At 37.8% G+C, this 27,122-nt stretch overlaps 1 protein-coding gene across 3 annotated transcripts in view; it reads left to right on the forward strand.

Moving 5' to 3' along the window:
- Nucleotides 1-27,122, forward strand: part of PDS5A (PDS5 cohesin associated factor A) — an 88,524-nt gene that overhangs the window by 29,843 nt on the left and 31,559 nt on the right. For all 3 annotated transcript variants that reach the window (XM_056125554.1, XM_056125553.1, XM_056125555.1), the window contains exons 6-17: nucleotides 2,066-2,192; nucleotides 3,200-3,280; nucleotides 5,391-5,531; nucleotides 9,880-9,995; nucleotides 12,990-13,084; nucleotides 14,769-14,914; nucleotides 15,289-15,440; nucleotides 16,780-16,893; nucleotides 20,733-20,814; nucleotides 22,067-22,115; nucleotides 22,995-23,134; nucleotides 24,540-24,655. In XM_056125554.1, the coding sequence (XP_055981529.1) occupies nucleotides 2,066-2,192; nucleotides 3,200-3,280; nucleotides 5,391-5,531; nucleotides 9,880-9,995; nucleotides 12,990-13,084; nucleotides 14,769-14,914; nucleotides 15,289-15,440; nucleotides 16,780-16,893; nucleotides 20,733-20,814; nucleotides 22,067-22,115; nucleotides 22,995-23,134; nucleotides 24,540-24,655 (1,359 nt within the window). The remainder of the gene's footprint in view (nucleotides 1-2,065; nucleotides 2,193-3,199; nucleotides 3,281-5,390; nucleotides 5,532-9,879; nucleotides 9,996-12,989; nucleotides 13,085-14,768; nucleotides 14,915-15,288; nucleotides 15,441-16,779; nucleotides 16,894-20,732; nucleotides 20,815-22,066; nucleotides 22,116-22,994; nucleotides 23,135-24,539; nucleotides 24,656-27,122) is intronic.

The following is a 27,122-nucleotide window of genomic DNA, read 5'->3' on the forward strand; positions in this document are numbered from 1 at the left end:
ACATTATATACTTGCCAAGTTATCTCATAAAATTTCTTTTTTCATTTTATTTTTGGGCCACACTTGGCTATGCTCTGGGATCATTTCTAGCAGTAACTCAGGGGACAATATAGGGTGCTGGGGACCGAATTTAGATCATTCTCATGCAAGCACCCTACTAACTGCACTATCCTTGTAGCCCCTCTCAAATATTAATTTTTTAGTGACCTTATTAATAAAGGATAAATTAAATTTAATATATTGATACAAATTTTATGTATTTCTACTTTATTGAAGAGCAGCATTATTTCAATATATGATTCTGGTCACATTTCCTGTATCCAATACAAATGGCTTTGTTTTGAGAACTAATTTTATAGGATAAGTTTGCAGACATTTTAAAATTTTTTTTCCTTCGGTCTGGAGCAATAAGAGAGCGGGTAGGACATTTGCCTTGCACACGGCCAACCCAGGTTCAATTCCCAGCATTCCATATGGTCCCCCGAGCACTGACAAGAGTAATTCCTCAGTGCAGAGCCAGGAATAACCCCTGTGCATCGCAGGGTGTGACCCAAAAAGAAGAAAAAGTTTCTTTTTTTTCCTTGCCCTGTATCCTTCTCAGTGCTTTTAGAAACACTGCTGCATTTTTTTTTCTGTCTTATGTTAATTTTTTTGAAGGGTAGGGTCAGCTGCTTTGTATTTCTAATTCTAATGAAAAAAATTTTATGATACTTGGTTTTGATTATATAAGATGTCTATTATTTTGTACTCAGGGATCACCCCTGGCTAAGCTCAGTGTCCCGTGTTGGGGTACAGGGATAGAGTCTGGGTCTGCCATATGCAAGGCAAGTGCCCTGCCTGCTGTAGTATCTCTTTGGCCCCCAGGAAGCATTTCTGAAACCTCATTCTTTAACTATATTGATTTTATTATCATTTTGTTATTTGTTTGACTTTTGTGAGATGAGGATGTTGTTTTTAGAGTTTTCTAATTGTAAATTCTTGTATACAGCCAACCTTCCACAGGTCAGTTAAAGCCCGATACCATTTGATCTCCCAAGCACTGTGGGGTGTGACCTGAAGGTTCTTGTGTATTGCCTGGTTCCATACCACAGTACTGCCTGAACTGCAGCACATTCTTAGTCTGTAACATTAAACCCAGCTGCTACTAGTCAGAATCACCAGGAAGACTCTCCTGCCACCCATCGGCTCCTGAGAACTGTCACTGTCACTGTCCTCCCGTTGTCATCGATTTGCTCGAGCAGGCCCAGTAACGTCTCCATTGGAGACTTTGTTGTTACTGTGTTTGGTATATTGAATACATCACGGGTAGCTTGCCAGGCTCTGCCGTGCAGGCAAGATACTCTCGGTAACTTGCCGGGCTCTCCGAGAAGGGCGGAGGAATCGAACTTGGGTCGGCCATGTTGGCTGCATGTTCGACAAATGCCCTACCACTGTGCTATCGCTCCAGCCCACTCCTGAGCACTGATTTTTAAATTTTATTTATTTTGCTCTTATTTGGGATTATACCTGGTCATACTCCAGGGGTTACTGCTGGCGCTGCACTGAGGAATCAGTCCAGGGGGTGCTTCAGAAGTGACACGGGATGCTGGGGATTGAACCCAGGTCAACTGCATGCAAAGCAAACACCCTACCTGTTGTACTATTGTTCTAGTTTGCTCAGAAAAAATTTTTAAACAAAGGAAATGTCAGTAGTATAAAAAACTTCTTAATTTCATTCATTGTTGTACATTTGTTTCCTTTTTTTTTTTTAAGCTTTCCTTGAGATATGTAAGCAAAAAGATCGTTCTTTGAACTTTACAGTTTATTTGGTCTTTGACTCTTATAAGGCCTACATTTATTTTAGTGATTGTTTTGTAAGTTTTGGAAAAAGCATAATGTCCTAAAGCTTTTATAATGAAAACAAATAGAGCAGCTGACAATTCTATACCAGAATTGGCATGATTCCCTCAAGAGAAAATCCTCTTACATCTCAGATATTTGTTTTCAAAACTGAATGCTGTAATTTTCTTTAGTAAGCCTAATTTTTTTCCCTTTTTTCTGCCCCCCCCTGCCTTTTTTTTTAAAGCAATAGCCACAATAAGAAGGTACAAATGCACATGCTAGACTTGATGAGTTCTATCATCATGGAAGGTGATGGAGTGTCTCAAGAATTATTGGATTCCATTCTTATTAATCTCATCCCTGCACATAAGGTCTGTATGGTACGAAGATACTAAATATTTAAAGGTATCTACATGCTTCACTTATGAAATACTTCACATGAAAAGAATTATGTTTTGCCATAATTGATCTTTTTAAATAATTCTCTTTTTTTTGCTTTTCTGGTTTTTTGTTTTGTTTTGTTTTTTTGGGTTTTTTTTCTTTTTTTTGCTTTTTTTGGGTCACACCTGGCATTGCACAGGGGTTAGTCCTGGCTCTGCACTCAGAAATTACTCCTGGCAGTGCTCAGGGGACCATATGGGATGCTGGAGATTGAACTCAGGTCAGCCGCATGCAGGGCAAATGCCCTACCTGCTGTATTATCACTCTGGCCCAGAAGATTTGATTTTAAAAGTCTTCCTACAGCCCTTTTTTGACCCTTAATTACATAGTGCATTGAGAGTCTTGGAGGGAACAATATTCAACATTTTTAAATTATGAAAATTTTACCTCAAACACCTTGATTACTACTTCTCAGCTAATTAAACAAGGAAATATTAAGAATAGTGGATTAGAGGAGAGTGTGGGTGTCGTTTGTATTTAGGATACATAGATATAATTGCTTGAATCACAGTATCACATGGTCCTCCCATTGTTCATCTATTTGCTCGAGCGGGCCCAGTAACGTCTCCATCATGAGACTTGTTACTGTGTTTGGCATATTGAGTACGTCACGGGTAGCTTGCCAGGCTCTCCGAGAGGGGTGGAGGAATCGAACTTGAGTCGGCCATGTTGGCTATGTGCAAGGCAAATGCCTTAGGTATCCATTCAGTGTGATAAAAACAGCTTAATAGAGAATTGGACTTTTTTTGTAGACAAAAATTTATTTTAGTTTTTGATTTCTCATTTACAACTTCTGCATTTTAGAAACAAGGATATCGTATAATACATGAAATGAATTGTTACCTTTTTGGGTGCCATTTTGTAGACTATCATGGTATAACAGCACTATAATACATTCACTAATTCATTTATAACTTTGCGTATTTTTGTTTTTCAGAACTTAAATAAACAATCCTTTGACCTCGCAAAAGTCCTATTGAAAAGGACAGTTCAGACTATTGAGGCATGCATTGCCAATGTATGTATTTCTACCTGTATTATGTAATTGCCTAATTTCTAATTTATTGTATTAGTATATTAGAACCTTTTATATGTTGGTTTAACTTACTGGTAAAGTTTTATCTATTTAGAGCAAATTTATGGAAAAAATGATAGTTTGATCCATTATATAATCAAATACAAAATTCCTTTTTTGGGGTGGTTAGGGTTTGGAACATATTTATGAGATAATCTGGATCTGTGCTCAAGGGACACTTCTGGTAGTACTCGGAGACAGCAAAGTTTTTCTCTTCATCCTCCAATGCCCTATAGTCATTTCCTGAATTACCAGTACAGGTATATATATTTTTGGTTCTTTTGAGAGTGCTACCAAAAACACCATTAGTGAAAGGAAAGAAGTAATGGACAGTGCACATGAGACTCACTTGTTGTTGAACTTGAGATAGGTTATAGATTCAGAATTTTAGAATTAAAACTGATGATAATCTCAAGGAAAACTAAGACACAACCACGACGAAGCAGTTAAGGCACAACCACGAGGAGGCAGTTGGAATTTGACCACTGCACAAAAGCAGATATGTTAGTAAAGGCATGGGGGAAGAAAGATAACTGAAAAAGTGAATATCTGAAGGTACTAGCATCAGAAATTAAAGGGAGGTTTACTAAATATTCAAAGGAATTCATAAGCTCTGGCAAGAACACTTTACAACTTATGCCATGAAAATAGAGAGCCTAGAAAAATGGCAAGACTGAATCAGTAGAATACAGTGTCTAAATAAAAAAGACTTGGAACTTTCCAGCTCCCACTTTTACATACACAAATCAAAACAATAATTATGTCTCCCCCAGTCAAAAGACAACCCAATTGAATTTACTAATGAGTTCTTCCAAACCTTTAGAGACCTTCTTATCCTTTTAAAAAGGCCCCTTCTAGATAGTCTAGCAGTAATTTTTCTAAGCAGGAATTATTCTGAACTAAGAGGGCAGAATTACTCTTTAAATTACATTTTTTTATAAAGTTGTTCACAATAATTATATTCAGCATTTCAACACCAATCACACCACCATTATTTTGAATTTTCCACCACCACTCAAGCCTGTCCCACAGACAGATGCTAGATAATTTATTTTGTATTGCTTGTTAAGAATAGCATTTTGCAGCTGCACGGTCCTGGAATTCTAATATTTTAAATAATTGGTGTCCGGAGACATCTCTGCAGCCAGCTGATTGGGTCAGAGATTCATTTGTGAGTCTCTGGACCGTGGCCATGCTCTTAAATGGCACCCGGAGGCAGTTCATGGGTGTGACAGCCAGGACTGAAAGGGCGAGAGAAGGAGCCATCCTCCCCCAATCCCTTGAGGCCTGGAGTTTTCAGTCACAGAGTGACTGAAATGGGTGACTAAAATCCTGATGCCTACATGGGTCAGGATTGAACCCTGTATTTAGTTTACTCCTGGCTCTTCACTCAGGAATTACTCCTGGCGGTGCCCAGGTGACCGTATGGGATGCTGAGAATCGAATCCGGTTCAGCTACATGCAAGGCAAAACACCCTACCCGCTGTGCTATCACTCCAGCCCTTGATTATTGTTGTTTTAAGAATTACTTTAAATACTCCTTGTTATTAAACATGGAAAAATAAGATTCTGGCTTAAATTTGATTTCGTTCCAAGGAAATTTGTCTATACAGTTCTAATAGATTACATAATTTATCTAAATTGTTTTCATTTTAGCAAGCATTATAATACATTATAGTAATACTCTTAATTTGAAAAAGCTTAATTCTTTTTTCTTTTATCTCTACATTTATGACTAAATGTTATTTAAAGATGTCCTTCCTTCTACCATCCTCTCCTCTTTTTATCGCCTCTCCTCACTTCCCGTCCTCTGTTCCCTCTCTCCCTCTCTGTCCCTTCTCTGTCCCTTTATTTTTTAGCTTTGTTGTATAGCTAAGTTACATCTCCAATTTGTAAGAAGTTTATTTTTTTTACTATTTTGATAATTTATATATTAATAATTGAAAGATCTGTTTCATTCCCTTCAGTGCTATATGTTATGTCTGTATGGTAGTTTATTAAAAATTATCCAAGTTTCTAATTTAAGTAAACTTTATTTTTTAATGTCTGATAGTTTTTCAATCAAGTCCTGGTGCTCGGAAAGTCATCAGTGAGTGATTTGTCAGAACACGTATTTGATCTGATTCAGGAACTTTTTGCTATAGATCCTCATTTGTTATTGTCTGTCATGCCACAGCTTGAATTCAAACTGAAGGTAAGAATGAGTATAAATTGTAAGCCCTTAATTTTGAGGAAAAATGTCATGTAATTTTTCTCTAACCATAAAAGAGTAAGTTCAAATAATGGTGCATCTTTTGTCAAAATGATGTAATCATTGTAGAGAAGATTTAAGTAGAAATCATCTGCCTCACAGGCATTGGGTAGGGTGGGGGTATATATTGGGGTTCTTGGTGGTGAAAAATGAGTACTGGTGAAGGGAAAGGTGTTTGATCATTGTATGACCGAGTCTTAAACCTGAAAGCTTAGTAACTTTTCCCACAGTGATTCAGTAAATAAATATAAGATGAAAAAAGAAAAGCAAGGTGGATTTTATGCACAATTTAATCAGCTAATCAGTGGCTGAATAAATAGCAGTACTCCTACATAAAAAAAAAGTAAGTTCAGGTAACCTATTATTAAGTTATATATTGAAAATTACTTAAATAAAGCTATCCCATGTGAATTTGCATTGCAGAATTGTAATCTGCACATGTTCTTAATATCTGATATATACAGATAATAGATTAAAAATGGAGTAATTCCAGGAGCTTATAATGCGTTTTCATTATTATGCATGTTGGTATTTATTAATGTGTACATATGTCTTGTGAACATTAGAAGTTTCGACCGAACTGCTCAGAGGTTTTTGTTTTGTTTTTTGGGCCACATCCCAGTTATGCTTAGTACTTATTCCTGGCCTTGCATTCAGAAGTTGCTTATGATGATGCTCAGTGGGGAGGGGTGCATATAGGATGCTGGAGATTGAACCTGGGTCAGACAAATGCAGGGCAAACACCTTGCCCACTATACTACCACTCTGGCCTGCTCAAAATTTCTTGATTATAATATAACTCATGTGTTGAGGACCAGAATTTTGCATTCTAGATTGGGAGTAAATTATTTAATGACCAATTCAGCAAGGGATCCATAACTTCTTTTAAAAAGAAAAATTAAATAAAAAGAAATGAGACCAGAGTGATAGGACAGTGGATAGGGCATTTGCCTTGCATGCATTAGGCCTCGGTTTGATCACCAATTCCACAAATGGTCCCCCAACCCAGCAGGAGTGGCTCCTGAGTGCTGCTAGACGTGACCCAAAAACAAAAACATAAAAGGGGTGAGATAGTAGAGTAAGGTTCTTGCCTTACATGCAGATGTGGCCTACCTGGCACATACGATCCCCTGATCCCAGCCTGGAGTAAGCCTTGAGCATAGCAAGGTGTGCATTCCTCCATCCCAAAAACAAAAAGTTATTTTTAAAAAATGCACTTGCTTTGGTTGTAGTAAAACTTTTCAGAGCATTGAGTAAATTACTTTCAAATAGTAATAGACAGTAACTATTTTGGCTAGAACTTAGGTGAAATAAAAATATAGGCGACTTCATTCTTTTTGGTTTTGTTTTGGGACCATATTCACATGATGCTCAGGATTACTCCTGGCAGTTCTTGGGGGTCATATGATATACTGTGGATCAAACCCAGGTCAGCACATGAAAGGAAAGCATCCTGCCCCCTGTACTCTATCTCCAGTCCCAACTTAAAATTACCTTTTGTTATTTAAAAATGAAGATTTTCTACTTTTTACCCATTCTTGGTAAATATGAATGTAAATTTTATATAGTTACCTATAATGTTTACATTTGAATGATGTACTAACTAATAAAGAGATTTTAATTTGGATACGTTAATAATATTGCTGTAAATCAGAGAATCTATTTTGCTACAAAGTAAAATTAACTGCCACTATATAATTATGTTACAACTTTACTGAGTATATTTAAATTAAGCTGAGGCTGAATTTAACAACTTGGCATTTGTTAACAGTGAAAATGTTACATCTTTTGAAATACTAAGTAAAATTTCTTTATCAGGGGCTGGAGCCATAGCACAGTGGGTAGGGCATTTGCCTTGCACACAGCCAACATAGCCAACCCGGGTTCGATTCCCAGCATCCCATATGGTCCCCCAAGCACCGCCAGGAGTAATTCCTGAGTGCATGAGCCAGGAGTAACCCCTGATATCGCCTGGTGTGACCCAAAAAGCAAAAAAAAAAAAAAATTCTTTTTCAGTGCTTGACATTTCAGGAGTAAATTGATTTTTCTTTTAAAAAAATGAATCAGATTGGTCGATTAGTTAGGCTTAGTAAAAGGCAACACTCACTAATCTATATTGTAATTGAGAAGAATTTGGTCAGAATGGTTTTTTATAATTGTACCAATTTTGCCCACAGAACACCTATTTCTGCGAGTTCGGGCTTTCATAAGTAAAAGATTATATTCCACAATCTTGATCTTCTTGGGTTTTATTTTATTTCTGTTTTGTTTTTTAATTTACTCTTTCCCATTAATGTTTATTTGGTTTCTGGTATTTCTTTATTAAAAATTGTGTATTAACATTGGCTGGACGGGTCATTGCAGTCACTTTTAGTAATTGCCTTTATTTGTTTTGGTGAATGTGGGATTTTTCAAAGGTTTCATATACTAAATTGGGAATATTACTTAGTGTAATGCACTGTCTGATGTTGTAAGATTATGTCCCAGGGATTAATACCCAATTATGGGGGGAAAAAAACATTTTTCCATACAGCGTATGGTTTCATAATAAATTTTATATTAATACATGACATCATGAGTTAAAACTGGAACAGAATTTGTTTATATATTTTTCTTTTTGGGTTACGCTCGGCAATGCACAGGGGTTCCTCCTGGCTCTGCACTCAGGAATTACTCCTGATGGTGCTCGGGGGAACATATAGAATGGTTGGAATCAAACCTGTGTCAGCTGAGTGCAAGGCAAACGCCCTTCCTGCTGTGTTATCGCTCCAGCCCCTGGGACAGAATTTTTGCTCTTTTAGGTAACACCTGACAATGCACAGGGGTTACTCCTGGCTCTGCTCCTGGCGGTGTTCAGGGGACCATATGGGATGCTGGGAATCGAACCCAGGTCTGTCTCGTGCAAAATGCCTTATCCACTGTGCTATTGCTCCAGCCCCTGGAAAGGAACTTCTATAGTGTGAATTAAGTAGCACTGTAACACTGTCCTCCCATTGTTCATTAATTTGCTCGAGCAGACCCAGTAATGTCTCCATCATGAAACATGTTGTTACTGTGTTTAGCATATCGAATATGTCACAGGTAGCTTGCCACGCTTTGCTGTGCGGGCGAGATACTTTTTTGGTAGCGTGCCAGGCTCCCTAAGAGTGGCAGAGGAATCGAACTCGGGTCAGCCGTGTGCAAGGCGAACACCTCACCCGCTGTGCTATCACTCCAGGCCATGGTGTATATTGGATATAAAAAATTAGATGCTCTAAGCAAGGGATTTAGCTCTGCAGTAGTAGACCTGGGTTCACTTCCCAGCACCATGGAAAAGGGGAAGGAGGAAGAGCAGAGAGCAAATAAAAAAGAATTAGAAAACTTTATTAGAAAACATTTTACAGTTATTTATTGATTGTTTTTATTTCTTTAAGACTACATATGGCAGGACTCAGGCTCAGGGCTTATTCTTGTCTCTATACTCAGGGATCACTCCTGGCAGGGATCAGGACCTCGTGGGGTGACGGGAATCAAACCCAGGTCTTGCCTTGTATGCTGCTGACCTGTATTATCTCTCCATTCCAATTATTCTGTTTTTGTGGTGTTTGGCTTATCTGACATATTAGGTCTTCTTAAGATTGTTTCTATAAATGAGTTTTTTTGAAGCATGACATTCAGTATTGTTTTTTCCAGTCAAAAAAGTTTTATATTCTTAAGTGGAACTTCACATATCAGAATCTTAATTTGTGGGTTTTTTTTTTTTTAATGTTGAAGTCTCAATTGCTCAAAAGATTTGTCCTGAGAGAAACTTACAAAGGTGACAGTTATTTGACCACAGGATTTTTTCCTTGGATTCTTGGGAATTGAATGATTTTTTTTTTTCCTCTTTGGGTCATACCCGGAGATGCACAGGGGTTACTCCTGCGCTCAGGAATTACCCCTGGCGGTGCTCAGGTAGCCATATGGGATGCTGGGAATCGAACCCGGGTCGGCTGCGTGCAAGGCAAACGCCCTACCCATTGTGCTATTGCTCCAGCCCCTAGAATGACTATCTTTTGCTTATTCTATAATTTTGATTTTATCAAGCACTGATGTATGCTTAAATTTTCAGTTGGGAGAGTGTGAAATACGAGAGAATCTGATGATATGATGTGGAATCAGATTAATTTCTGTATAATTAGAGCATTTGATAAAGTTCTCATCATTGCAATTAAAAATACAGAAATATAGAGCTATTCAGTTTTGTAACATGTCACCATTTTCATAATCTGATACATACATATCTTTAGTTTATTTTCTTTTTTCTTCACAGAGCAATGATGGAGAAGAACGATTAGCTGTTGTTCGACTTTTAGCTAAATTGTTTGGTTCTAAAGATTCTGATTTAGCAACTCAGAATCGTCCACTTTGGCAGTGTTTTCTTGGACGGTAAGAGAATATAAAATTTTGTGTATTCTGATGTATGTTTTAGAGGTCAATTTAGTTTGTTTTGTTAATTAAAAGCAAATATAGAAAAACATTGATTTTCTGTAGTATCTTTTATTTATAAGAAAATACCTATTTTCTTATCCAAGGAAAATAAGTTATGACATTTTCACATGAATAAAGCTTAAAACTTACGTGTGTTTGTGTTTAAAATAATGCTGTTGTCTTTAGGCCCATTTTCTTGGGCACCTTGGATTCCTCTCTTCCACATCCCACATTCGATCCAGCAGTCAGTCTTAATACTCTTCAAAATTCATCCAGAATAGGACCACCTCTTGTCATTGCCACCACCACCATCCTCATCCACGTCACTATCATCTTCTACCTGGATTATCAACATAGGCTCCTTTCTGTTCTCCCTCCCCTCTCCTTCCAACCCCCACCTCACCCCCAGTCTTCCACATAGCAATCAAAATGTAAGCTTCATATGTCACCCAATAAAATAAAGTAAAGCTATTAGATAGATGGTAGAGAGCACTATGAGAAAGCTGCTAACCTCAAGGTTTATAAATAATTTATGACTGGTACTATCCATGCAGTGTTTTGATTTGGAACATATATCAGTCACTGTTGTTTATCTCTTAGGTTTATAAATTACCTAAATGTATCTAAAGACCTAACCTGTGCTTTTAATGTTTTCTCACAAAATTTGGTTGTTGGGTTATGACATCTGTGAAATTTGATGAAATCCCCTCATATTGTATTTACATGTTTCTTTGATTTATATTGATTGAAAAGTTGAGTTTTAATTATTTGAGATAACATTTGAGTTTTGTGAGTGCTTTGATTCAACTGTTACATAAAGTGGAATAAAATTTTCTTCGTGTAAATTCAGTGTTGCTATCCTCAAAATAGTGCTAAGTTAAATACTCAAATGTAACTGATCTGAGAAATAGATTGTCATGATAACTGAAGTTACTTGCTCAAAACAGGCCATTTTGAAAATCTCAGTAGAACCAAATTACTTGAATTTGTAAAATTTTAGATGGTGAAGCTTTTATTTATACTTGCCAGTTTTCAGGGTAGTGAGTCCGTATATATTGATATTAGCAGTGGCATTGAGTTATTTATAAAAGCAATCATTAGAGACTTTTCTGTGATCATAAATCTGATTCACAGATTTAAATTATTAGTAGTTTTTGGTTTATTCTCTATTTAGCATTAGTATGTTATTTGCTTGATTATAAATAGGGACATCTTTAATTTTTTAGAGTTTTATGAAAAATTCAAGTTTTATAGCATGATTATTTTTATATAATAAGGAAAAAAGGCATAAAGATGATTTAGACCATATTAAGTAATTTTAGGGCATATTAAGTAATTTCTACCTAATGGTTTTTAATTTAAAAATCATTTAAAGTAATAAACTTTTTTTTAAAAAATTTAATATTTAGGCCACACCTGGGTGCTATATGGGATGCTGGGGCATCAACCCCGGGTCAGCTGCATTCGCTGCAAGTTCCCTACCTGCTGTACTATCTTTCCAGCCCTTAAAATTACTTAACATGTCTTAATTGCATTTAAAATCTCCATGAGGTGTTTTGTATTTATGAAATCTTTACAATATCATAGGCCCTTTTTTTTAAAAAATCTGCTGCACTTGAGTTTTGTTTTGAAAAGATTTAAGGACTTAAAACTGTGCTTAATATATAAGCTATTATAAGCTCAAAATTGTACCGTTTTTGGCATATCACTATGGTCAAAATAATGTAGACTTACATCCAAAAGTTCTTACAACCTCTCAATCCTGACATTGCTTTGTGACCATCTACAGCCACTGATATCTTGGCAGCCACTGATATGCTGTTACTGTAAATTGTTGCTTTTCTTTCAATTTCACGTAAATAAAAGCATACAGTATGCCGCACAATATAGTAGACCTATATAAAAGCATTTTAAATACAAGTTGATGCTAATCTTATACGAAACCATTTTCTTTTAAGACTGTTACATACATTTATGTACTTTTCTTGAAACTTCTTTCCTCATAAATTTTTTTAGTAAAATTTATGCATTTGGAGGGGCTGGAGAGATGATAATACAGAGGGAACAACACTTCTCTACATGTGGCCAATCAGGCTAATCAGGGTTGAATTCCTAGCCCCCAGTAAAGTCCCCTGAACCAACCAGGAATGATACTTGAGTTACAGGTCCAGGACCAGGCCTGAAAACCCACGGGTTATGGCTCCCAAACCCTGTCTCCCCAGATGTGCATTTTTAATATGCCTTCTTTGATTTGTCACAGAATTTTAAGCTTTCAAATTTTTATTTCTACAAGGAAGCTAGTTTGGATTGAGGGATAATGTTTACTTACAATAAATGAATTCTACTTTTAAATTAAGTATCTTGGGAACGGTCTAGTTCTCGCTCTCAGAGAACCCAGCAGGCTACCGAGAGTATCCTGCCCCCACGGCAGCGTCTGACAAGCTCCCCGTGGCATATTCAATATGCCAAAACCCAGTAATCATGATGGGTCTCATTCCCTTGACCCTGAAAGAGCCTCCAATGTGGCACTTGCTAAAATCTCAGGACGAGGACAAATGGAGATGGTACTGGTGCCTACTCAAGCAGATTGATGAACAATTTGATGTGAGTGATACAGTGATCTTGGGGACTAGAGAGATAGTATAGTAGGTTCGGTGCTTGTGTTGCATGTGGTCAACCCGAGTTCAATCGCTGGTATTCCATATGATTCACAGAGCCCTACCAGGAGTTACCCTAGGTGCAGGGCAAGGCATAGCCCATAAGCATCTGTGGGTGTGGCCCAAGAGCCAAAATAAATGCGTAAACTAGGTATCTTTTTGTTGTTGTTGCTTCAAAACGTATCATTTGTGAGAACATTTTCTAACTGGATAACTGTTGTTGTTTACATAGTTAAGATATACGTTATTTGAAAAGTTTGTCTTACAACTAACATTTAGCAATTTTCCTATGTAGATTTAATGACATTCATGTTCCTGTGAGATTAGAAAGTGTGAAATTTGCAAGTCACTGTTTAATGAATCACCCAGATTTAGCAAAGGATCTCACAGGTAAGCTATGTCAGTTATTAAGAATATTGGGCTGGAGCGATAGCAGAGTGGATAGGGCGTTTGCTTTGCGCACAGCTCACCCAGGTTTGATTCCCAGCATCCCATATGGTCCCCTGAGCACCGCCAGGAGTAACTCCTGAGTGCATGAACCAGGAGTAGCCCCTGTGCCTAGCCGGGTGTGACCCAAAAAGCAAAAAAATGAAAATAAGAGAGGGAATATTAATCTGGGGAGACTGGATAGGTCATAGAGCAGGTAGAATACTACTAGTCTTGCAGATTCTGACCCAGGTTCGATCACTAGCATCCTCTATGGTCCCTCAAGTACTGCCAGGAGTTCTTCCTAATTCCTGAGTGCAGAGCCAGGAATAATTGCCTGAGCATCACCTTTTGTAACCCAAAAACTAAAAAGAAGAAGGCGGCTATTAATTTGAGCACTGGAGAGGTAGCTCCATGGAATAAACAGAAACTACATGTAGAAGATTCACCAGCACCACATGGAACCCTGAACACAGTCCTTCTGGAAATAGTCCAAAAACAAAAGAAAGTGATGTACTCAGCTTCATTCTTAACTTCAGTGTTGAAAAAGTTTTAAATCTAGTCCTATCTTAGGTCCATCAGATACTAGCATTAGGTTTTATGTTTAGATAGTCGAAATTACATTTAAAGCATTCATTAAAATCTTTTGGAATTTGGAGCCAGAGAGATAGTACAATGGATAGGATGCTTGCCTTGTATATTGCCAACCCAGCATCCCATTTGGTCCCTTGAGTACTTCAAGGTGTGGTTCCAAACACCCCCCCCCAAAAAAAAAATTTAAAAAACAATGAAATTCCTTAAGATTATTATTTGAGAGCTGGAGTGATAGCCCACCTGGTAAGGTGTTTACTTTGCACACAGCTGACCCGAGATTGATTACCAGCGTCCCATATGGTCCACAGAGTACAGAGCCAGGAGTAAACCCTTAGCATCGCAGGGTGAGACCCCAAAACAGAAAAGAAAAGATTATTATTTGAGGAAGTAGATGCTGATGATAATTCGGTTTGAGCAATAATTATATCTGTGATAAATAATAGTGATTTATATAATAGTAATGAAAAAAGTGATACTCTTCTGGATGAGACTAGAATTTCTAATTCTTGTATATAAAACATTTAAATTTACTTATAAAAATGTTAACAAGGTGGTGCTTGCTAAAAAGGAAATGTTTTTATTTTCTTTGTATTATAATTATTGAGGGTGTTTTGAAAAAGGTCATTGCGCATTTTAGTTTTTTGGTTCTTTTTGTGCTCCTGAGGATCAGGAGCTAAACTCATAAGTCATATGGTCTACCAGTGAGCCACATGCTGGATCCATTTTTTTTTAATATAAATTGTGTAAGTTGTGGATTTGTATCTATCAAATAATTAACTATAAGTATTTACCATTTTTCTTTTAAATATTTTGAGACTTAAATTCTATATATAAACATTGTAATTTGACTTTCCTGGAATAATTGATACAACTATATTATTAAGACGTGACTCTACTATATGAGCGTACTGCAGTTTATTTGTGATTTTGTAGGATGTTTTTGTGTCAGAAATGACACATTTTATTATTTTTTTCTGTATTCACTAGAAGCTTAAAGCTTTAGTCTTTTCTACATATGTTACATAATATTTAGCTAGTTATTTTTTCATTACAGAATATTTGAAAGTTAGATCACATGATCCAGAAGAAGCTATTCGTCATGATGTTATTGTTACTATAATAACAGCTGCCAAAAGAGATCTTACGTTAGTTAATGATCAACTCCTGGGCTTTGTAAGAGAAAGAACTCTGGATAAACGGGTAAAATCTGTGTAATTTTAGTCTTTGTACTTTGCTTGATAGATGGCAGTGATTTGCATTAAATAATTTCCAAAGTGACATAGATATTTGATGATAAAGCAGTTCGTTTTTTTGAAAAACTTTGTTGACTTAATCATGTGGAAGTGTAATTGTACAAATTAGTAAAGGCATGCCAGTATTTGTAGATTAATATAGGAAAGTTTATCCAGTAAACTTACTATTTTATAGTGGTGGGTAAGAAAAGAAACTGTACATTTTGCTCAGCTTTATATAAAAGAAATTCTATCTTCATGGTGAAAGAAAATGAAGCTGCAGAGCTGGACAAAGGACAAACTTGCTCATGTAGTTTATCCTATAAACTTTTTATTTTCTAGTGGCGGGTAAGAAAAGAAGCTATGATGGGTCTGGCTCAGCTTTATAAGAAATATTGTCTTCATGGTGAAGCAGGAAAGGAAGCTGCAGAGAAAGTGAGCTGGATAAAGGACAAACTTTTGCATATTTATTATCAGAATAGCATTGATGACAAGTGAGTCTACTATGTTGATATAAATATTTGATTTTTAATAAAATTTCTTTCCAAAATCATTCTCCATATTATACAGGTTATATAAGAATCTAATGAGAATTTTTGTAGCATAATTAATAATAGTGCAGTAGACATGGGTTTTGAAATGAATAACACCAAAAACCAAGTGTCCATTCTGTTCATTAGTAGAATTGTTGTTTTTTTAGCAGGTCTAAAATACTCTGAAAAATTCTATTCATTGGACTTATTTGGATACAAATCTCACTAATTAGTGACTGGCTCTGTGTATGTTTTTATTCATAATACGAAATAACAAGTTGGTTTAGTAAAGAGGATGTTTTAATACTAGTAAGTATTATAGAGTATGGAAAGGAAAACGGTAAAATATATATAGGAAAAGTCAAATTTTACTGGCAAGTCAGTGTAAAAAGCTTGACCCTAATTTTACTATATGACGGTGTCAGAGCTCAGATGAACTCCTATACTTAGGAAATTAATATTGTATGTGTTTTGAGAATTCTTTATTCAGATCATAGCTTGATATTTAATGGTAAGTAGTTTGCTATAACTTATAACTGATGAAGAGTAAGTAGGGCAATCTAGTACTGCTGTTTAAGCATCACATATATCACTTTAAGAACAGATATTTCAAATGGGGGGATGGGCTCCTGCCATAGAGGTAGGCAGGGGAAGGGAGATGGGAGGAAACCTGGGGACACTGGTACTGGAAAATGTACACTGGTGAGGGATGGGTGTTAGAATGCTGTATGACTGAAATCCAGTCATGAACAGCTTTCTAAGGGTCTATCACAGTGATTCAATTAAAAGGTTGCTTTTTTTTTAAATAGATGATTCATATTGGAAAAAAATGTAAAGCCACAGATAGCAACTCTAGATCAAAATTCAAAAGTATCTATACTTTCAAGAAATGGAGCAAGTATTCTTACTATATACTGCTCTTTTCCACTGTATTTATAAGCAGGTTGTACCATTGATTTGCCTAAGCATGAGGTAGTTCACGATCACAACGATCACGACCATCCTGTTGTTCGTCGATTGCCTCGAGCAGGCCCCAGTAACGTCTCCTTCGTCCTAGCCCTGAGATTTTTTTAAAAGTGCTATATTAAAAGCTCTTCTAGGGTTGGGAGAATGAGACCCATCATTGTTACTGGTATTTGGCATATTGGGTACACCACGGGGAGTTTGCCAGACTCTGCCGTGTGGGCAGGTTGCATTCGGTAGCCTGCCAGGTTGTCCATGAGGTAGTTAAAATACAAAATAGCTGTTGCTTCAAAAGTGATAAAAGGTTTTTATTAATTGAAGTCTTTTTGTTTTATAGACTATTAGTAGAGAAAATCTTTGCTCAATATCTTGTTCCCCATAACCTGGAAACTGAAGAGAGAATGAAGTGCTTATATTATTTATATGCTAGTCTGGATCCAAATGCAGTCAAGTAAGTTTTTTTCTTCTCCTATTGGGCCATATACAGTGCCACTCAGGGCTTAATCTTAAATCTTGCCCAGGCGTCACTTTAGGGAGTGTTCAGGGAAGTCATGCAGTATCAAGAGTTGAGCCTGTGTTGGCCTAGTGCAAAGCAGTCACCATTATCTCTGCACCATCTCTCTGGCCCGTAAGTTACTTTTTAGTGAAGTATGGTTCAAATGCTGGCCAACTTCGACCATGAGTGTGGAGAGGTCGGACTGTAGCTAAATCTCACCAAGACAGTGTTCATGAAAAACGAACATCTCCAAATGCAGCAGCTATGTGTACCTGGGTCAAGAACTCAACGTGAGGAACGACTTGGTACCAGAAATGCACAGGAGGAAGAGCGAGGCCTTCAAGAGCCTCAGAGAAGTTGTTAAGAGGTTGAAGAACCTCCGGCTCCTGGCACATCTATGCGACTCCACCGTTCTTCCTGCACTAAAATATGCCTCGGAGACCTGGGGCCTACAAAAACAGGAAAAGAACGCTATTCGGATCATCCAAAGAGGAATCAAAGGAGCTATGCTTGGAGTATCACTCTTCACTCAATGAGAAAAGGAATTCGGAGTTCCGACCTCTGTCAACGATCAAAGATCAGGGACGCTGCCTCATTTGCCAAGATGTTGAAAATCAGATGGGCTGGACACGTAATCTAGTCTACCACTGGACTAGAGTCATTACTTACTGGATTCCACGGGACGTCGAAAGAATGTCTGGCCATCTACCTACAGGATCGTTGGACTTCTTTGTCAATACCCTGGTCAAACAGTTTGATGCTATTCGTGTTCCTGGAGTGAGCAGACACCATTGGGGCTACATTAGCACCAACAGGGTGAAATGAAGCTGGTACCTGTTCGAGCAAATCGACGAACAGGATGACAAGTGACAAGTGATGGTTAAAATAGTATTGATGCTTTTGATGTACAAAGTTATTGATCTGTAGGGAATTCCTCATGAAATGATTATTTAGATTGTTTCTAGAAGGTTTTCTAGAACTTTTTTATCTTAAAATTTTTTGAGGTTTTTACATTTTCTAGTTGAATCAGGAACTTAAAGTACTTATAAAATAAAAAAGATTCATGACTTAAGTTCAGAAAAGTTAAAGCAAAAATAATTCTGTTAGACATATTTGACAGGTGAATCAGTTACATGGTTTCATGAGTTCAAATTATCCTTTTTTTTTTCTTTTTTCTTTTTCTTTAATGCCTTTTGGATCACACCTGGCAATGCTCAGGGGTTATTCCTCACACTGCATTCAAGAATTACTCCTGTTGGTGCTCGGGAGACCATATGGGATGCCAGGGATAGAACCCAGGTCAGCTACATGCAAGGCAAACACCCTCCCTGCTGTACTACCACTCCAAACCCAATCATCAAATGTTCTTAATAGATTTTTTTCCCCTCAAGTTTAGTCATTTAATTTTTTTTTTCTTTCTTTTCTTTTTGCCACACTCAAGTCTTAACTCTTGGCTGTGCACTCAGGGACCACTCTTGGTGGACTCAGGGAACCTTATGGTGTGCAGAGGGTTAGACTCAGATCTAAAACATGCAAGGCAAGCATCATAACCTGCTTGCTGTACTCTAATTTTTTTCTAGTATTACATATACTTTTTTAGATTCTTTTTTCAATTTAATTTTGTCTGTTACTTCCTTGTTAGACTTAGATTCTACATTTTAAGCTGAAGTTCCACAGAGGTATCCTCATGAAGCACATGTCCTTGATAAATTATTAGCAAGCTCTGGCCATCTTCTTACTATTTGGAGGAACTTTGTGTGTGGTCCACTTTTGGCAGTACCAGGGTACCAAGTGGTGACAGTAATTAAACCTTTGATTCCTACATCCTTTGGATGTATTGTATTTCAACTTTTTAAACCATTTCCATGAAAACTGTTCCCAAGAAGCTTTGTGGGGTGTTTTGTTATGTTTTTAAATTGGTTTTGGCTTTTGTTTTTGGGTCACACCAGGCAGTGCTCGGGAGTTATTTGGTAGTGCCTGGAGGAACATATGGGGTGCCAGGGATCAAACCCAGGTTGGTTGCTTGCAAGGCAAATGCCCTGTCTGTTGTACTTTGCTCCAGCCACTGCCATAACATTTTAGGTAGCACTGTAGCACTGCACTGTCCTCCCGTTGTTCATATATTTGCTCGAGTGGGCAACAAATTGTGAGACTTTTTACTGTTTTTGGCTTATCGAATACATCACGGGTAGTTTGCCAGACTTTGCCGTGCGGGCAAGATACTCTTGGTAGCTTGCTGGTCTCTCCGAGAGAGGCAGAGGAATCAAACTTGGGTCTGCCACGTACAAGGCAGATGGCCCACCCGCTGCGCTATCGCTCCAGCCCAACATTTTAGGTAGTAAAACGTTTTTAGGTAGCGGCCTTTTAGTAGTAGTAACTTCTGGCCAGACGTTTGGTTCTCTGGTTTTATTTCCAAATAATTGACAGACTGCTCAAAGAAACACAAATTTCTGAATTGCTCTGGGTTTTTGTAACGTGTAAAGAGAAGAGTGCCTGTTTTTAATAGAGGAGTCAAGAATAAACAGTTAAAATTTGGCCATTGAAGTCAAATCTTTTCTTTTAAAAGATTGTACATGAATATTATCTCTCTATATCTTACATATCCCTTAGTCTGGCATTAAAATGAAGATCTTCCTGATCTAATTCTTTTTTGTGTGTTTTGTTTGCTTTCTAGGGATCACTTCTAGAAGTACTCAGGGTCCACTAGAACCACACATTGCAGTGCTAGGGAATGTAAGGATTAGATAGTGCATGGTATCAACCCAGGGCCTCTCACATGTTTGATGTGAGCTTAGCTATCTATACTGTATTTTCATTTCCCATGTTCTGATCCTTCCTTTCTTCGTTTTGTTCAGGGCTAACTCCAGGCTCTGCACTTAGGATCAATCCTGGGTTAATTTCATGCAAGACAAACACCTTAACTGCTGTAAAATCTCTAATCCCTTTTTGTTATTGTTTTTGCACACAGCAGTGATGATGAGGGGTTATTCTTGGCTCTGTACTCAGGAAATACTTCCAGCATTGCTCAGGGGGAATATACGGAATTCTGGGAATTGAACCAGGGTCATTCACATGAAAGGCAAGCACACGACCCACTATACTATCTCCTCGGCCCTTCTGGTCCCTTTTCTATAGTATATTATGACTTTCTGATGATCCCCACACTCATTAGCTGTCTCAGCCTATAATTGTTTTAATTTGCTAGGTATACCTTGTACTTTGACATTTCATCTTTCAGTTCTTTTCTTTCAGTCCTTTTAGTTTCTGGTTAATATTTAATTGATTCGTCTAAGCATCTCAGATATTTTCACTAATAAGCTGGGTTTTTTTTTTTTTTAGATAGTGCAATAGTACAACATATAGGGTACTTGCTTCGCATGTAGCCAACCCAGGTTCCGTCTCCAGCATCCCATAAGGTGTGCACCACCTCCTGAGTGCAGAGCCAGGAGTAGTCTCTGAGCATTTCGAGTGTAGCCCAAAAGCAAAGCAAAACAAGAAACTTTGGTTGAGGGGTGAGGTAAGGACGCTGGTTACCTGGTGGTATTCAGGGTTTACTTACTGCTCTGTGCCCAGGCATCACTCTTGTGGTGCCAGGAATTGAACCATTCCTTCTGGGCTTGTCTCTTTTGTCCATCTTATAAGACGCTTTATATTTACCATATTAGACTAAATTATTTTCTAGTAAACTTTCTGGTTCTTTTAATTTGATTGAAGAGTATAAGAATCATATCTTACAATAATTGGAAAAGTTAGAGAATTGAGAAGTGTTACTTTTTTATATTCTTGATTTGCAGAGCCCTCAATGAAATGTGGAAGTGTCAGAACATGCTTAGAAGTCATGTACGGGAACTATTGGATTTGCACAAGCAGCCTACAGTAGGTTCACCTTTAGTTTTGATTAAGTAAATGTCATTTTGTTAAATTCAGAAATTTTGTAGTTAGAGTAAAGTAAGGCAAGCAAAAAGTAACTCAGTAACTCAGTTCATATTTTCTAAATGAGTTAAATAAAATTTTTGTTAAGGTAAAGGTAAAGGCCCTCCCGTTGATCGTCGATTTGCTCGAGCGGGCCCAGTAACGTCTCCATTGGAGACTTTGTTGTTACTGTGTCTGGCATATCAAATACACTCGGTAGCTTGCCGGGCTCTCCGAGAGGGGCGGAGGAATCGAACTCGGGTCGGCCATGTTGGCCGCTTGTAAGGCGAACGCCCTACCCGCTGTGCTATCGCTGTTATCAGTCTATTTCCTTTGCAAACAAATTCAAATGCTAGCATGAGCAGACTAATTATTTTATCAAATATTTTAAGAATTTATACTTAGTTTATCGGTTTTTAGATAATATTCAAGATGTTAGAATTTTTTTCACTACTTGATTTTTCAGTATAGAAATCTAGTCAGCATTAATTTAGGCATTAGATAAAGATGTCAAAATAGAAGGAATTCTTTAAGTATAGAAGCGTTTTATACAGTGTGTAAAAGAATCTTGAGTAATCTCTTAATATACTTCTAAATGAATTTCCTTAGTATTTTTAAGAAATGACCCACAAAATATTTAGTAGAACTCTATTTAGGAGAAAATGTCCTCTGGGCTCAAGCAGTAGTACAAAGGATAGAGTGCTTGTCTTGGATATCCCAACCTACTGCATAGAGCAAGAGTGAGCCCAGAGCTTTGCCAGGTGTGGCCCAAAAACAAAATACAAAAAAAAAATTAATCTTATTTGAGTGCCAGAGCAATAGTACAGCTGGTCGGATGATCACCTTGCATGTTACTGACCCAGGTTCAATCCCCAACATCCCATATGATTAAGGGCTGCCAGAGGTGATCCCTGAGCTCAGAGCCAAGAGCAAGCCTTGAGCTCAGCCACACCTCCCCCCCTCAAACCCCCCCCCCAATAAAATAAAAATAGTTTTATTTGGTATTTGATTTCACAATTTTTTTGGAGGGTTTCTTCCAAGTTCAGTGGGCCCCAACGATAACTACTGACAATAATCAGTAAACAGGGCTAGGAGTTCAAAGTTATGATAAGTGGATGGCTTATCTGTTGGCTCTCTGTTTCTTTGCTTTTGTATTTTATTTTGTTAATGTATCATTATATAAATGTTCTTTTTTTTGTTTTGTTTTAAATTTCAGTCAGAGGCTAACTGTTCTGCCATGTTTGGAAAACTGATGACCATAGCAAGTGAGTAAGTTTATTCATTCTGTGGATAAATACAAATGCAGACAAATCCTTTACCATGTATACTATCAGTTTTATAGTAAGTAAGGAAAATAACCCCTTTTACCATGATGGTGCCCTTCTGGCAGTGCCTGAGGGTTGCTTCAATAGGTGATTGTGGAACCATTTCTTGCTGGGGATTGATCACAGGGTGCTTTAATGCAACTCCTATTTTTTGTTGCATTTTTCCTTTATCATACTGCACCAAATAATCTTTTCCTTACTAATTTTATTTCTAAGACTCTTACTTTTTTTTTTTAATTTTTATTAGACACCATGAGGTACAGTTGTAGACTTACAAATTTTTGTGCTTGGGCTTCAATTATACAATGATCAAATACCCATCCCTCCACCAGTGCCCATTTCCAACCACCACGGATCCCAGTATCCCTCCCACCCCCACCCCCCTCATCCCCCTCATCCCCTCCATCCCCCCCTGCCTCTGTGGCAGGGCATTCCCTTTTGTTCTCTCTCTCCTATTGGGTGTTGTGGTTTGCAAAAGAGGCAATGGGTGGCAATCATGTTTGGTAAGACTCTTACTTTTTTATGATTCCTTTTATTTCTATTTTGGGACCATACCTGGCCTTATTCATGGGCTTCTCTCAGGTTAGTGCTCAGGGGTCACTTTGGTGGTACTTTGGAAACCAGTGCAGTGCCAGGGATTGAACCTCAGTCTCCTGCATTTAAAGTCTTTGTTCCAGCCTTTTGAACTAACTCCTCTGAATTACTCTTTTCCTAGTAATTAATTGTCTTCTTAGGAGCTAAGTTGATTGCATTTTGTTGTCTCAGCATTATTTTTAAGATAATCTTTTTTTTAATGTTCATTTGTTTTTCATTTTATAGAAAATTTACCTGACCCTGGAAAAGCACAAGATTTTGTGAAGAAATTTAACCAGGTTCTTGGTGATGACGAGAAACTGAGGTCTCAATTGGAATTATTAATCAGTCCAACTTGTTCCTGCAAACAAGCAGATGTTTGTGTGGTTAGTTCTCATTTGTTTTGCTAGCTTTGCTTTTAGAAACTTAGATTTATACTTCTCTTTATTAAAATACTGTTCAGCAAGACTCCAACAGAAAAACTAATACAGAAACATTGAGTTCTAATAAGTGAGCAAGATAAAATACTTTTTTATATGCATTTTAAGATATTTTCATTTGAAATCATGCAGTATGTAACATTTTTATTATTGACTGCATTTTTTCCTCATTGTTTCTCAATGATTACTGCTTTATTTGCTTTATTCGATGGTATGGGTATACTGCTTATTTTCATTCATTAAAGTAAGTAAAGGCCCTCCCGTTGATCATCGATTTGCTCGAGCGGGCCCAGTAACGTCTCCATTGGAGATTTTGTTGTTACTGTGTTTGGCATATCGAATACGTCACGGGGAGCTTGCCAGGCTCTGCCGTGCAGGCGAGATACTCTTGGTAGCTTGCCGGGCTCTCAGGAATCGAACTCGGGTCGGCCATGTTGGCTGCGTGCAAGGCAAACGCCCTACCGCTGTGCTATCGCTCCAGCCCATTTTCGTTCATTAGCCTGGTTGATTTTTTTTCTTTCCATGTGGGTTTTTAGTTTGTTTGTTTTTGGGGGGGCTGGCTATTATGAATTAGATTTCCATGAATGTGTATGGTTTTGGATCTAGTTAAACACAACTCTTTGAGCTGCAAACTATTCAAAGGTAGCCAACTAAGGTTTTCTCATTATTACCCATAGGTTTGTTGTCCTTTATACAATCACCTATTTTAACTTTTTTGGTCTTTGCTTGTTTTTGTTTTTGAACACACCAGCAGTGCTCGGGGGTTACACCTGGTTCTGCACTCATGATCACTCCTGACAGAGCAGGACTGAGGGACCATATGGGACGCTGGGAATTGAATCCAGGTTGGGCATAAGTAAGGCAAATTCCTTACCCACTGTACTGTCATTTCAGCCCCATTAAAGTTAACTATTTTAAACATAGAGCATTAATTGACCTGTTCATCCCTGCACTGCACATGTTCACCTGTTCCTTACCCCTTACCCCATCCAGTCCGCTAATGCACCGCCAACAGCAACTCCTAAACCAGAGTCAAGAATAGCCCCTTGAGCACTGCTGGGTGTAGGGACCCCCCTCTCTCCAAAACGAGAAAGGTTGAAATAAACTCTTTCTGCAGTTTCATCGGGAAATTAGAAAATGAGAAGTACAGGTATGTAATTAATCCACTTTCTCTTCTCTAGAAGCCATGTTTTGCAGCCTGTGTCCAATATATACCTTAACCATGTTACAAAGTCTGAAAAGATTTTCTTTTATTAGTTTTGAATCTTTAATAATTTTGATGTCTACAATAGTGTTTTTCTTGAAAAATAACAGCGAACACTGCTTACAGCAAAACTTTTTCTTTTTCTAGAGAGAAATAGCTCGAAAACTTGCCAATCCTAAGCAACCAACAAATCCTTTTCTAGAGATGGTCAAATTTCTGCTGGAAAGAATTGCACCTGTGCATATTGATTCCGAAGCCATAAGGTAATCCAGGAAATATGTTCTCTGAGAAACAGAAAATACTATAAAACTTGTGAGATAGATATATGTATGTTTGGTTTTGGTTTTGGTTGCAGTTGTTTTGGTATTGTGATCACATCTTTTGGTGCTCATGGATTATTTCTTGCTCTGTGCTCAGGAATCACTACTTCTAATATTCAGGGGGTAAAATCAAACCCAGATTGGCTGCATGCAAGGCAGATGCCCCACCCACTGTACTTCCCTACCTACTCTACTGTCTCTATCCCTTGAGTAGTTGGTTGGATTTGATTTTTGTTTTTGTTTTGGGAATTTTTTTTTCTGGTTTGGGGCCTTTTGAGTCACATCCAGCGGTGCTCAGGGTTATTTCCTGGCTCTGCACACAGGAATTATTTTTGGCTGTGCATGAACGGATCAAATGGGATGCCAGGGATTGAACCCAGGTCAGTGGTGTGCAAGGCAAATGCCTAACTCACTATATTATAACTCTGGCTTTCTTGAGATTTATTTGGTGTGTTTTCCCCCACCTCCTTTATTTTTTTTGAGGGGGGGTAAGAGGACCACATCTAGTAGTGCTCAGGGCTTACTCCTGTCTCTGCACCCAGGGATCACTTCTGCATGGTTTGGTGATTGAACTTTGGTTGACTACCCAAAAGGGAAATATCTTATTCATTATACTATCTCCATCTTCTGAATTACACTTTATTTGGGGCAGGGACCCAACACCTGGCTGTGCACAAAGCTTACTCTTTGGCAAGACTTGGGAGATATATGTGGTCCCATGAATCCTTACCCACTTGTATTTCACTCTGTCCCTTGAAGTACACATTTTAAATAGATGAATTGTATCGAATATAAATTATATTTCGAGCTAATGTTTATATGCATTGTAAGTTTTAAAGTTATTCTTATAATACTAAAGGGCAAATTAAAATAAATAATGGGGGGCTGGTACAGTAGTATAACAGTTTTGCCTTGCAGATGGCTGCCCCAGGTTTGATCCCCAGTATCCCTTATAGTCCTCTTTGCACCACCAGGAGTAATTCCTGAGTATCGCCAGGTATAACCCAAAAAGCCACCCCAAAAAATAAGTTATTAATAGGATTTTGATTTTAGAGACTGGCATCATGTTTCTTTTATATTTAGTTTTTTGATTTTATGTAATTAAGTTTGAATGTAATAATTGGAGTCGTAGAAAGATAGTAAGTGGATAACCTTTTTTGCATTGCTCATGCCCAACTCCAGTATCGCATAATGCCCTCTGAGCCTGGCTCAGAATGATTGCTGAGCACAGAACGAGGAGAAAACTCCAAGCATTGGCGGGTGTGGCCTATAGAAACAAGAAAACAAACAAATGCAATAATTTTTTTTTCCCTTTTTGGGTCACACCCAGCAATACATCAGGGTTACTCCTGGCTCTGCCCTAAGGAATTACTCCTGGCAGTGGTCAGGGGACCATATGGGGTGCTGGGAATCGAACCCGGGTTGGCTGCATGCAAGGCAAACGCCCTACCCACTGTGCTATCGCTCCAGCCCCAAAATGCAATAATTTTTAATATACATACATAACACCTAAGGAAAAACTAAACCTGAAATTCTTAGGATAAGTTTTTATTCTTTGAGTGCTTGCTATGACTGTAACAGATTTAAGGTATTAATCTTCCAAATAAGTTTTTGTTTCAGATTACTTATGAAGCAATAAATCTCAATGCAAATATCACAGATGTTTTTACCTAAAGTAATACCATGTTGCTGTGTATTCAGATTTTTATAAACCAAGTAATTTGTGGTGATGGCTATATCTGGAAAACTTATTCTTTTAGGCAATAAGCATTGACTGTGAATGTAGAATAAAGATAGAATATGTAGAGCATATTAATATGAAAATAATACAAATATTTAATACTTCTTAAACTTACTGATTCAGTAATTAATTGCATTATTAATTAAATCTCTTTCCCCTGCCTTTGCTCTTTGTTTTTAATTTGCTTATTTATCAATTGCCATCCTACTGTTTTTCTGCAGAAATAGATGGAAAAAAGAGATATGTAATCTCTTTATGTGTGAAAATTATTTACTAAAGCATATTCCTAGCATTTGTGTACTCTAATTTGAAAGTTATTTGTCTGTTGCTACTTTTAAATATTGACTTCAGAGGGTGAACGTAAATTGAAAATAATCTCAGCTGTCAAGTAGAGCAGTGTAGCACTGTCCTCCCATTGTTCATCAATTTGCTCGAGTGAGACCAGTAACTTCTCCATAATGGGACTTGTTGGCATATTGAATACGTCACGAGGAGCTTGCCAGGCTTTGCCGTGCGGGTGAGATACTCTCGGTAGCTTGCCGAGCTCTCCAAGAGGGGCGGAGGAATCGAACCCGGCTCAGCCGGGCCGGCTGTGCACAAGGCAAACACATTCCCCGCTGTACTATCACTCCAGCCCCAAAATACGAAATTTCATGGGGAAACTATTGC

The sequence above is a fragment of the Sorex fumeus genome, unplaced genomic scaffold, assembly GCF_029834395.1.
Source record: "Sorex fumeus unplaced genomic scaffold, SorFum_2.1 ptg000055l, whole genome shotgun sequence".
In the NCBI taxonomy this organism is placed as follows: domain Eukaryota; kingdom Metazoa; phylum Chordata; class Mammalia; order Eulipotyphla; family Soricidae; genus Sorex; species Sorex fumeus.